Here is an 11877-nt window from a genome sequence, read left to right as displayed (position 1 = left end):
GGGTGCAGTGCATAGTTCCGTTGTGCCCACTGGTACGTCTGCCATCGTGGGGCAGTTCGCAGTCAATGCTTGTTGCTTGTTTACCGGCGGCTTGTCGAGTCGGGCGCAACGCTGCGGGACTCGCGTGTCGCCGCGTCGCGTGCATTGCGTCACAACCCACCAGAGGGGCACAGGTCTCGGCTGCGCGCTGATAGGGTCAGGGTTGGGGTTACGAGACGAGATCTGGAATTGATCACATTCAATGCCAAGAAAAATACAATGTCTGCAGACAGTCTGCAGACAACAGATAATTGTCTGGTCTGCTTATATAATGACTTTGCTGATGTTTGTTTGTCTGATTACGTGATCAGACAGACAGACAGTCTGTCTGTGTCTGTCTGATGAACACCCTGGTCATGTCGCGGTCGCAGATGGGGCTGCTAGGGATTGCATCTAGAATTGTTCCGTGGTATTTCTCCCACTCAGGACCGCTAATCCCGAATGAGGTGGCAAAATAAGTGTGCCGACATAGCCAAGCAAATTATATCAGAGACGGGGGGTGATGATGCCTTCGCGGGCCGGATGTTTTGATGAGACGTGAACACCAGCAATGTGACTGCACAGCAGCATGACTTTGGAACACTTCGTTTTTCGACGGATGGAGAACAAGAGGTCTTACCCCTGTAGGCCGTGGCCCCGCCATAGGAAGGCTGTGCTTGTGATCCTCATCTGAATTTGTCGGTGTGAAGAGCAGGACGGGAAAAGTCGGTTCATTCGAACAACACTACCCTCGCAACGGGTTGCCGGACATGACGCATGGATCCGCTTTTTGCATCTTCCCTCGATGCCATAAATGAGCGAGGTCTCACTCAGGCGGGTCTGATTCAAAGTCTGTCTTTCCTCATGCCTGCTCGTCCTGCTTTGGTATACTGGCAGTCTCGGCGAAAGGCTCATAGCGCCATCGACTCGGACCGACATTCGCTCAAAAACTCTGGCGCTTCTTCACGAGAGCCTACTGCGAGACTTCACCTTACTACTTCCATCAGGCTACGTCGACACGAAGATCACTCTCCACGCGGTTGCAGCAATGCTACTTTTTTGGGAGGCGGCTCTTTTACTGACCCTTGAAAATTGCTGCTCTGCTCAGTCAGCACACGTATCCCTACCCGACCAGATTCTCTCCACCCGGAACCAAAGTTTTGTAACAATAGCCGGATCCGCTAGCGATGGCGTCGGCTATCGAAGAGAAATTCATGCGTTGCGAGAAAATGAAGATGAATGGAACATATATCTTCTCGGTCTCTCCCAGTTCAAAGAGGCGGACGGGAGCGATCCCATGTCATGTTACCAGATTGCTGCCATCCACGGCCAGCCGTATATTGCTTGGGACAACAACGAGCCGTGTGATGGCTGCGCCTTCTCAGGGTACTGCACCCACCAGTCCACCTTGTTCCCAACCTGGCATCGCGCTTATATGGCGCTCTTCGAGCAGGCGCTGTTGCTGAATGCGATGTCTGTAGCCAAGCAGTTCACCGGCGATGAACGTGGCCGTTATGTACGAGCTGCCGAACGTCTCAGACTGCCATTCTGGGACTGGGCCAAGCTTCCTTTGGAAACTGCAGACTCTTTCCCTCGAGTGTTCACCGACGAAGAAGTGCTCGTCAGTACTCCCTCAGGTCGTGCGAACATCACCAATCCCCTGAAGAGCTATGTGTTCCGATCAAATGAAGATCACAGCTTCATGAACGCCAACGAAACATACAGACGGCCAACTTTTGCCGTCAGTGACATCCTTCAGCTGCGTGCTGATCTTTGGGCTGCGCTGTCATCTGCTCAGACCTCAGACTTCAGCACCGAAGCCAGGCTCGATGGTGCCAACAAGGGGACACAAAGTCTGAATCCCAGCAATTTGGAGGCGATACACGACCTCGTGCATGTTCTTGTTGGAGGTCACATGAGCGTCATCTCACAAGCGGCTTTTGATCCTATTTTCTGGCTGCGTCACACAAATGTGGACCGGATACTCGCCATCTATCAAGCCGCCTAGCCTGACGAGTGGGTTTCTCAATCTGTGGAAGCCGCTTCTTCCATGTGGTATACTTCCGGCTCGGTCACGGATGGGAACACCAGCCTTCAGCCCTTCCGGTCGAGTGCGAAGAACGGATTCTGGACTTCCAACGCATTGCGTTCCACACGTTCGCTGAACTACACGTACGAAGGTCTCGGCGAGGAGAATGTGACATCCGTGATCAACGGCCTCCATACTGTGAAGATTTCGGTCGCTGGGCCAGATCAAGAGGTCCATGGCGGCTTGGCCAAGAGAACTGACGAAGTTCACGGTCCTATGTTATGGCTCGACAACGGCCAGGCGGCCGGTCCCTCAATCAAGCTGACGAAGCATTTCGCCTGCATTCAACGTGACGCCGGAGCTCTGAACGGATCCTTTACCATCTTTCTTTTCGACGGGGACTTCAACAAGACCAACCCCACGGAGTGGCGGAAGAGTAGAAGCTTGATGGGGTTCCACGGCTTTTTCCTCTCGGGCTCGCTCTTCAATTCTGGCTTTCGACTGCGTGCAGGTGTCTCCATTCCCAACAGGTCTTTTCCGCCCGACCTTCCAGAGAGGTCAGGAATAGCCCAGAGACGTGATTTTGGCACCATCAGCGACCTTGCCAGACAAGGATTCGACTGGCGCATAGTTGATGCAGACGGTTGTATCAAAGATGCCAGCAATTTGCCTGGCGTGGATGTCAGCATTATCCGTTATGACGTTCACTTGCCTTGCGATGACGCCAGTCTGCCTGTTTGGGAGGACTTCACCGTGGTGGAAATGCTCACTGACCGAAACGAAGCCGAATGTCACTAAGCTCGTGGCCGAATCAGCGGCCGGAGGTCTGACTTCGTTGTGTTACGTTGACACGTGATCTTATTCCACATGTACACCAATAGTCTCGCCCACAAAGACTTGATTTATACAGCTAAGCTTGTAATCCCTACAGCATACACGATGCCGTACATTTCGTTCGATCATGTCGGCCAACTCGCTCCCTCACAAGACGCCATACCCTGTGCAAAGTCAACCACACGATCCCAGATCCATCCTGATGTAATTCCAGGCTTAGCCCTTCCCAGCCTTAGATGGACGTGTGTCTTGCATGATCCATCTTTGTCATAAGAATATTGCATGCATGCCGGATTCGCCATGCACTTATGTCTACACTCATCAATTGAAGAAGCGATCATCGATCGGTCCTCGCTCAAATTATCCCAATTTCCCTTGACGGACCTCATCCGAGGCATGGCAAATTTGGTAAAGATATCTATGTGACGCAAGACTTTTTCCCCTGCGAAGCGTTAGGTCAGTGTCCGCATTCGAAGGGATCTAGGACGAACTAGCACCCACCGGGCTTTGGTTGATCAGCCAGTCTTGCTCGAAGTGCCACAGCTCCTCAATCTCAGACGGGGCCATATGATGGTAAGAGACAGTGGGGCCGCACCATTCTCTTAGAAAATTGTTGGCCATGGGACGTCTGTCTGCTGGCGTGTACGAGAGGAAGCCTGGATAATCCCCTTGAAAAGCCGGCCAGGCGTTTGTCATGGACACTCCCGAATCAAGGAGTACCTTACCCAGAACACAATCTCCCGCCCAGTGTTCATTGGTGAAGCTTTCGATTTCTTCTTTGCGCGTTGCGTAATGCTCGACGACCGATTCCAGCGCAGGCCGAGAAACGACAAACCCCGAGCCGCCGTGTGCGAACATGACCTCCCCTATAAGCATGGGATTGCCCGCGTATATTGGCTTTGTCGGGTCAAAGCTCTCCAGGTATCGCAGCAGCATGGACCAGAGAACAAAGGTGTCTGCCTCCACGAAAACGTACCACTGCTTGTCAGGTCTCATCTGCAGTGTTCTGTTGATCATCGGGAGGAACTTCCATTTATCAAGCTTCCATCCAGGGTTCTCCGACTTCCCGGACATGTTTGGGATCTCGTCCAGTGGACCCGCAAGCTCTGACGGATGCAAAGCTGATCTTCCGCCTTTGCGTAGTCGTCGATATAGCTCGAAGTCGGAGTTATGCTCGGTGATGCTGGGACTGACATCTGCTAAAGCGTCCAGGATGTGCTCACCAAGGTAATATTCGTCAGTGTCGGAGAAGATCAAGTAGTCCGAAAAGCACCGTACGCTCGTCGTCAAGTGGACAGGGAGTCTGTTCTCTAGTTCAGTCGAACCAGTCCGAATGATGACGACAGTTCTGTCCGCACCAGGCAAGCTTTTGCAGGGTCCTACTGCTTGTGGTGACTTTCCAGATAAATTTAGATCGGACGCTGCACTGACTTCGGCATATCTCGTGGAACCGCGCTCCATGGTAGCGAAGAAGAAGACAGCGGCAGCGACAGCCGCGGCGAGGACGATGCGGAGGAACTTATGCGGGCAAATCTGTCGAACGTTATTGCTGCGCATGTTCAACGACGGGTAAATATGAGATTGAAGGAGGTAAACAAGAAAAGAGCACGGTCAACCGCAGAAATGGGGGAGAGGTGATCACAGCAGCACTTGGTAAGTCAGCCACTTACTGTACCTCTACAGTGCGATCCAAGGTCATAAGTGAGTCGACGATCGACCGACGTTGACGGAGACTGCACAAACTTTGTTGAGAGCATGGGGCGGGCGTGGTGCGCACAGCCTTACCAGAAAGCTTTCGTGAGGGGCCGCAGGGTCGAGCGCATGCGTTCTTGCCGAACTGCGCGCGATGGAATTGGACGCACATTCCAGCGCTTTCGTTAGGTAGCCACGTCTGGTAGGTCAGGGCCGAATGTACCGTACTGTATAGTCTGACAATCATACAGTACAGTACCAGTCACGCTGCACTGAGACTCAAGTTAGAAAGCTAATTTTTGGACCCCAGGGGCTCCCGCCTCTCTTCCAAAACTCTGCCCCCCTTCGCACGTGTTGGGTCTATCATCATAAAGGTTGACTCTAGGAGCGCTCCTGGCAGGAATATATAGTCCGCATGAGTATCAACTGTATCTCTCGCATCCTTAACAGACACCAGCTTATCAACACAGCGACCGAACATCCAATTTCTGAAACGCATCGATCGAACTTGCGCTCATTATGTCAGTCGCAACAAAATCCCACCGAAACGCGCAAGGTGCGACATCTGGCCAAGCTTTTGCTTCTCCAGCGCAAGGCGGCACGAATGCAAATAAGGCTCCGAGCGATGTAGCATTTTCCTTTGAAGATTTTTACGCCACTTACTACACAAATCTAAAGAAAGCCGATGAGAGACGCGAAGAACACAAAAAAGCACACCCAGATTGGAACAACGTATTCGATGACGATCTGCCGCACCCTGAGAAGGGCTTATCCGCGACAAGTACGGCCGATCGCAACGTGTATGTTCGTTGTCGTCGACTTCGCGCCTATGCACGTTTTATAGTCGAAAATGTCACCGAGCATGAGGCTCAAGAATATGTCACGCAAGGTACGTGGAACTGTGCACGGATCTAGTGCACAACAGGACGACTGATTGGGTTTCCAGCACTCACCCTTGAACTGAAAACTGCAAGCAATGCAGAGAATAACGAGTTCCCCTTCCCGCCTCAAGTCATTAACGAAGTTGTGCAATATGTACAAAGCCGGGGCAAACGTTCTAGCCTGACAGAGGACTACTATGATCTCCAGGGTGACAAGTGGGTTTTGCTTGACAAAGCACCAAATTTGTCGGAAGACCGTAGGGAAGGAGCAAAGGACTCTCCTCATATCGAGGATTCCAGGAAGAGCGTGACAGAAGCTCCAGATTTTATAGCACAAATCTGCAATGGTGACAGCAGATTCGAGAATTTGTTCGGAAAAATGCTAGCTGATCCGCTCGACGATCCGGCCGCGAAAGAGTACGACGCCGTAGTCAATGCAAAAGTCCAGGAAGAAGCCAAAGCGAGGAATTTCGCTGGCGATGCGAGGCTTCCTGTGTCGACCATCCGACAGATTGTCATGAGCTGTGCGCATTTGGAGCACAGCAAGGCTATCGTCGCAAATTTAGCTGGCAGAGGAGCGGACCTGGTTGATGGAGACGGCAATCGTCTTCCCAATGGCGAAGATGTATACAACACCTGGTCGAAGCATTTTCATGATTTGTTGGAGAGCAAAGGGTACCCTCCGGAATGGATAAAGCATTTCAACCGCACTGTTCCAAGACTGGCCACGCGGCGCGAGAAAGATTCTCCCTACACAATTGAAGAGATTCAACAGGTTGCCTCGCAGCATGGAAAGCCAATGACGGAGTCCGTCTATACGAGGCAACTGCAAGAACGTGATAGCGCCATCAAGTCCTCAGGGATGCTGCTGACTCCGAAAGCTGATGCTCGCAAGCGCAAGAGGGGTGGGTCCAGCCCGGATGGAGATGGAGATAGTCCTGCGCACAAGAGACTTGATGATCGCAGCTCGACTGAGCCTCGATCTTCACACGACGTCAGCAGCAATGAGCCGGCAGTCGAAGGCGAGAGCTTAAACGATGCGAATGGTCCCCAATCAAGCCCTACCTCAGCAGAAGCGCAGACGACAGATCGGGACGCCGCTATGGGCGAAGGTGGTATCCCTCCCATTGCTGAAGAATCGTCCTTGCAGGTCAGAAACGAAGTCTTCACTGACCCCGATCGCCAAGAAGGAAAGATCGGTGGGTTCAGGGTGGCGAGCAAGAAGCGTGACGGAACGGAATACTACCAAGTGTTGGTTGAGGTGGGCACCTACAACCAAGGACGTATCACCCTATGGCATATCAAGGCAGCGACTATGTACCGCGAATCGCTTGTCGACGAATACAAAAACAGCAGAGGCATCGAAATCACCACTGCAGATGGCAATGTGGCTGAACTTCAGAAGCACCCCTTCAACACAACTGAAATTTCTGGGATCGCGATGATCCCGAGAACGACGGGGAAGAACCTCAAGAAGATGCCGACGATGTTCATACGCTTAGATCTTGATGACGGTCAGGGTCCACGTTTCTGGTCAAGAAGCTACATGGGCAAGGTGTGGGGCGTCGGGCTTGTGAGCCGGAAGATTCGAGACCTGATGAAAGGCGCTGGGATGCCAAGTGTAATCGTGCCTGAAGGTGCAAGCAAGCGGACCTGCAGGGACTGGGGGGTGGAGTACAAAGGTCCAATGGAGGAACTCGAGAGGGGAGAAACCTTGGAAGACGAGAGTGGAGCAGAGCTGGATCGAAACGACGGCGTGTACGATGAAGACGGTGGGTTTGTTGTGACCGGTGAGGATCCGCCGCTCGAAAGCAGCTCGAAGGAATTATTGAGGGCCGACAAGGAGAGGAGGCTGGAAGAGCTGAGGGTGAAGACTGCCATGCTGGAGAAATCTTTGGCGGAAGATACGGAAGCCTGATACACTCCTGTAGGACGTCTCACTGACAGACTTTGCCGGTGCAATGTCCAGATGGATTACTACATGCGACGGACTCTTATTGAGGAATCAGGCGCATTTCCGGGGGCGAGCTCTTAAAGCTGGCGCAACATCTTGTTTCCAATCTGATCAGATCCTAATATAGACTAATTTAGGCTGGCGTTGTGATCCAGAGGTGGATCTGTGCACACAATCTGAGTCATGCTCTTGGTAATACGATACGGTAGACCCAAATAAGGTTTTCCCAATGAAATGAATTTACGATCCTTTTCATGTTGTGGAGGACAGTTTGATTAGTTCTACGGTAAGTCGTTCTACTTTCTCGACAATGGGCAGTGACGGTATAACATTGGCGATCATCTTGAACGCCACAGAAGCAACCCTTGCGCCTGGAGCAACTCAGAACTTGTGTGAATTTAGGTTAAATTTAACGTTATCAACTTAACGTTCAATTGAGTCAAATTCGCTTCATTTCTTGTGCGGTCCAGTAATCTGAGTTGACGTTGTTGGAGGGCATGGGTGTGAGGAGGTGTGTCTTCTCCTATCTAAATTAAATTAACGTTAGGATGGTAAATGTGATTGCGTGAGAGGCGTGCACGCGAGTTCAACTCAAAGAAACTCTAAATTCAACGTTCATTCACAGAAGTTAATTTAGGAATCAACGGCTTGTCGCCCTTTTTTAAACTAAATTAATCCATGCATGAGAGTAACGTAATCAAGTTATTTTATCCAACATTATATGTAGGGATATCTGGCACGATCCCTCCAATCCCACCTGCTTTCCATTGATACGATACCTGCATTGAATGCGTTGTAGTTGATGCGGTCGCAAAAGAACGCTAGCAACTCAAGATAATCGCTTTTGATATTGTCATGAGCGCTGCAAACATGTCTTCCCGAATTGGAAACATCGCACATACTGCATTCTGCGATTTCAATTAGCTCTTTGAACTCTGGCCCTCCTGTCACAGTATGTCTCCTCATGTCCTCCCTTGCCTCGTATTGCTCCCGTGGGAACCTCTTGGGTGAATGTACGGTCTTGTAGCCTGGATGAAAAGTTTGCCAAGGCCTCTCAAACCATTGTACAAAATGCAGTAAGCAGAAGTCCTCGCGAACCATCTCCACGCGAGCCTTTACTAGGTCAGCATCCCCAGTGTTCCGCGCTAAAGACTCTTTAATGTAGTCTTCGAACGAGATGCAGACAGATGATGAATCCCCGAGGTACCGACTCCTTGGCACAGGCAAGATGTGTGGTGGAGCAGGCAGTTCCGACCTCGCCACGTATTGTATCCCTCGACGCACGTATTTGTCTACGGCTTCTTGGTTGGCCTGCCGCAAATATTCACAAAACCAATCCTTAGGTTCCCATGCGCGTGAGCATCCCGCGGCTGTCAGATTGCCGTACATTGAGACCGCTCCAAAGCCAGATATAAAGCATTGAACAAATGAAGAGTGAAAGTCAAGCATCAGGTGTGTACTGCTTACTTGATTGTCGAAGTGGGCAATGAGATGCAACTTGTGTCGTTTGCCATTGCGCTCGACTGTACCACATAGTGTGTGACTTTCGTAGATCGGAGGTGGCTCATCATCCCCTTCCGGCCAGTCGGGGAACTCCCAGGTTGTGCCGATTGAAGACAGGTAGACGGCAAACTTGAGCCAGTGAAGAGCATGCGGATGAGTGAGAAAGTCCCAGTCAGACTCGGATGTCTCCAACCGTGGATAGAAGTACTTTGCAGCACGAGAGCCGACGAGCAAGACTTCGCAGTCGTGCATAGCCATGAGTAATGCAGGAGGGTTGGCAACGAGCTCTCCAAAAGAGACAGGATCGCATCGTCCTCGCAAGAGACGATCTCCATCCTCCCCATCAAAACCCATGTTTTTGACAACATTCCTCATGGTTTTTGGCCTCAAGCCCGACCAAGCAAGGACTTTTTCCATGCAATCAAAGTCGAAAGCCACCTTCGGGATGCTGCCATGAAAGTAATTATGGAATACTCTTCGGCCTTCGTTTGTGAGTGACCCTGTTCTGCCATCGAGGGTACCTTGGGAGATCATGACCTCGAATGCATCCTCACACTTTCGAACAAATCCCGGGAGCGCATGTTCCAGCCAGCTGCTCTGCACTGCGGTGCCTGGAAATTTCGCTGCCAACTTCGAGTGAGCACTCCGTACCTGTTGAACATAGGCGGATTCACTGAGATGCCATTGTCTGTTTTGTCGTGGGGTGACATCAGCCTCCGTAGCTCTCACACTAGCGATAAATCTCATGAGACCGAGCTGTAGCCGATAGAGATCCGTCCGCGATACATTCAGCCCTTTGGCGAAGTCCTCTTGATGCATTTCATGTATCTTGGTTAACGTGGATGCGTACCACTTGTCCGTCGGAGGGATGTCCGGACCATGGCCCGATCTCTTCTTATGATTCGACATTTATCACGGCTCGGAAAATTTGCCGTGGCGTACAGTATAGTGGTGGGAACAAAGGATTTCAAGAAGGAGCCGAGATGAAGTAAATCGTAGCCTTGCTTTACTACATTGAATCCATCGAATTTGTATTTACCGTTCAGCACAGTCGCTTGAGGGGGGAAACGGGGGAAGGATTCAGCAATTACTTGATCCCATGACCTCCGACAAGTACTGTAAGAAACTCGACGTTTAACCGTATAATTGGTTGAGAATACTTGAGAACTGTGGCTGGAGAAAGTTCTGAGCACGATGAGGCTCATTTCTTGCGGCCACTTCATCCCCCCTAGAGGGTCGAGGATGTTGCTTCGGGAAGGCGTGTCATTTAGTATAACGTCATCATATCCATGCACCTGAGAGGTGGTATTTAGAGGCGAAATTCTACTGATCAAAGTCTCTTGAGTGATCCCCTACATTGCCTTCGCGTAACACTTTTCCATCTGCTCTTCCTTCAAAGCTTGAAGGTGACGAGAAGTCGACTTGGACGCCAACGGATAAGCCTCATCACTATGAGCACGGACCATGGAATGGTCAAGCTTGTTTCAAGCGACGGCGTCGAGATTTGGTGCGGTAAGCGTCGGTGAGTCTCACGTTCTCCCGAGATTGGAGTTCTGAAGTTGCATCACCAAAGGAAAAGAAATTACTTTGTATTCCCAAGTGATGCGAGACGCATTGGATGATTGGGGCACGAAAGATGCAGAGATCCCGGTAAGTGCTCAAAAGATGTTGTGCTATTTCTGCATAGCTAAAAAGTCGCACGTAGATTCCAAATGTTGATGCGAGTGTGCTTGTCAAGGTTCTCGCGTGGTGTGAGCGCCGCATGGAAGATCAGAGAAGCTCGTATGATGCCATGAGATGGAGCCACAGCCTCGGACGAGTGGACATGCAAGAAATCGTTGAAATGCGAAACGCGGCGGACTATCTCATCATCGATGAACTAGACGAGCTTTGTTGCCGGTACCTTGCCGAAGGAATCGCAGACAAAACAGCAGAGGAGCTTTGCGATCTGTTGAATTTCGGCATACCATTTGCACCTGAGGAAAAGAAAGAAATTGAGAGCGAGCTCCGAAACGAAAGTCTTGCTTGAGTCTCGCAATGATGGAAGCATAACGTTACAAAAGCGGTCGTATCTATCACAAAAACGCACTGAACGAACAATTCAATGCTTGTTCATTGACCACCTCGCTTTCATCTCGGATACATCTCCGACGATCTTTGGTGTACGGAGAGGTTTACAACCTTCTTCTCGACGAAGTGCAAACTAACGGCTGCCAGATAGGAGCGATAACGAGCCGAATTGGACACAACGTCCTCCAAATGGGCCAAGACCCATTATGAAGCATTGCCTGACCCCCCACCCAAAAGGAAACGTGGCGGGCCAGCCTCTCAGTAGGACCGTCACCACAAGTCGTCCAGGATGTGTAGCTCGAGCGAGTAGCGGCAAGCGCAAGCTTCATGATGTTGGGGATGACTCCGGCGAAGATGCCATAATTCCTTCTCACAAGAGAACGAAAGCCATCTGATCCTGCGCCATCTTGCCCAATGGATTGCATCCTGACACTGGCTAAAGAATCTGCAAGATAGAACGTCATGGTCTAGATGTACAGTACAGTAACGCCAAACTCCAGATTAGTATACTGACGTCAAATATCTTTGAGCGTGTGGCTCCGCTATGTATCTCACTTCTACAAGTTTGGCTTGTGTCTTGAAACCACGCAACCAGGCTCGTTTAACCTCCTGTCGCAGCACGACATGCGGTAGCCTTCTTCAAAATCTGGGTCTTCCATGAAGTAGTCGGGCGGAGGCATACCGCACGACTTGTCAAAAAATTCTGCCCAGACTTCCGAGTCGTCGTCAAGTTCTGGATTGTCTTGCATCATCTCACATGTTAGCCTGAAGCCTTGTCTGACTGCATACGTCTGACCCCCATAGATCTTGAATCTTGAATATTCAGAATCAGGTGAAGCTCAATCAGGAATCAAATCAGTCAGGTGGGCGCTCAATCAGAAATCAATCAGCAATCA

General features: G+C 50.8%; 3 protein-coding genes across 3 annotated transcripts; 2 read left to right on the top strand and 1 right to left on the bottom strand.

The window, feature by feature from the left end:
- Positions 1–1453: 1453 nt before the first annotated feature.
- On the top strand, positions 1454–2026 carry WHR41_09494 (uncharacterized protein; the record flags this gene model as incomplete). The annotated part of the gene is made up of 1 exon (XM_069378097.1): positions 1454–2026. The coding sequence occupies one exon, from the start codon at positions 1454–1456 to the stop codon at positions 2024–2026; it is 573 nt and encodes a 190-aa protein (XP_069224965.1).
- A 42-nt stretch (positions 2027–2068) lies between these two features.
- Positions 2069–2845, top strand: WHR41_09493 (uncharacterized protein; the record flags this gene model as incomplete). Its single annotated transcript, XM_069378096.1, has 1 exon — positions 2069–2845. The coding sequence occupies one exon, from the start codon at positions 2069–2071 to the stop codon at positions 2843–2845; it is 777 nt and encodes a 258-aa protein (XP_069224964.1).
- Positions 2846–2925: 80 nt separating this feature from the next.
- WHR41_09492 (uncharacterized protein) lies at positions 2926–4438 on the bottom strand (the record flags this gene model as incomplete). Its single annotated transcript, XM_069378095.1, has 2 exons — positions 2926–3323; positions 3379–4438. 2 exons carry the CDS (start codon positions 4436–4438, stop codon positions 3007–3009), a joined length of 1377 nt encoding a protein of 458 aa, XP_069224963.1. The 3' UTR covers positions 2926–3006.
- Positions 4439–11877: the final 7439 nt, after the last annotated feature.

This window comes from Cladosporium halotolerans, assembly GCF_011745625.1.
Source record: "Cladosporium halotolerans strain TM138-S3 chromosome Unknown Sca121, whole genome shotgun sequence".
In the NCBI taxonomy this organism is placed as follows: domain Eukaryota; kingdom Fungi; phylum Ascomycota; class Dothideomycetes; order Cladosporiales; family Cladosporiaceae; genus Cladosporium; species Cladosporium halotolerans.
The sequence above is the reverse complement of the archived record's forward strand: the minus strand, read 5'-3'. Positions and strand labels throughout refer to the sequence as shown.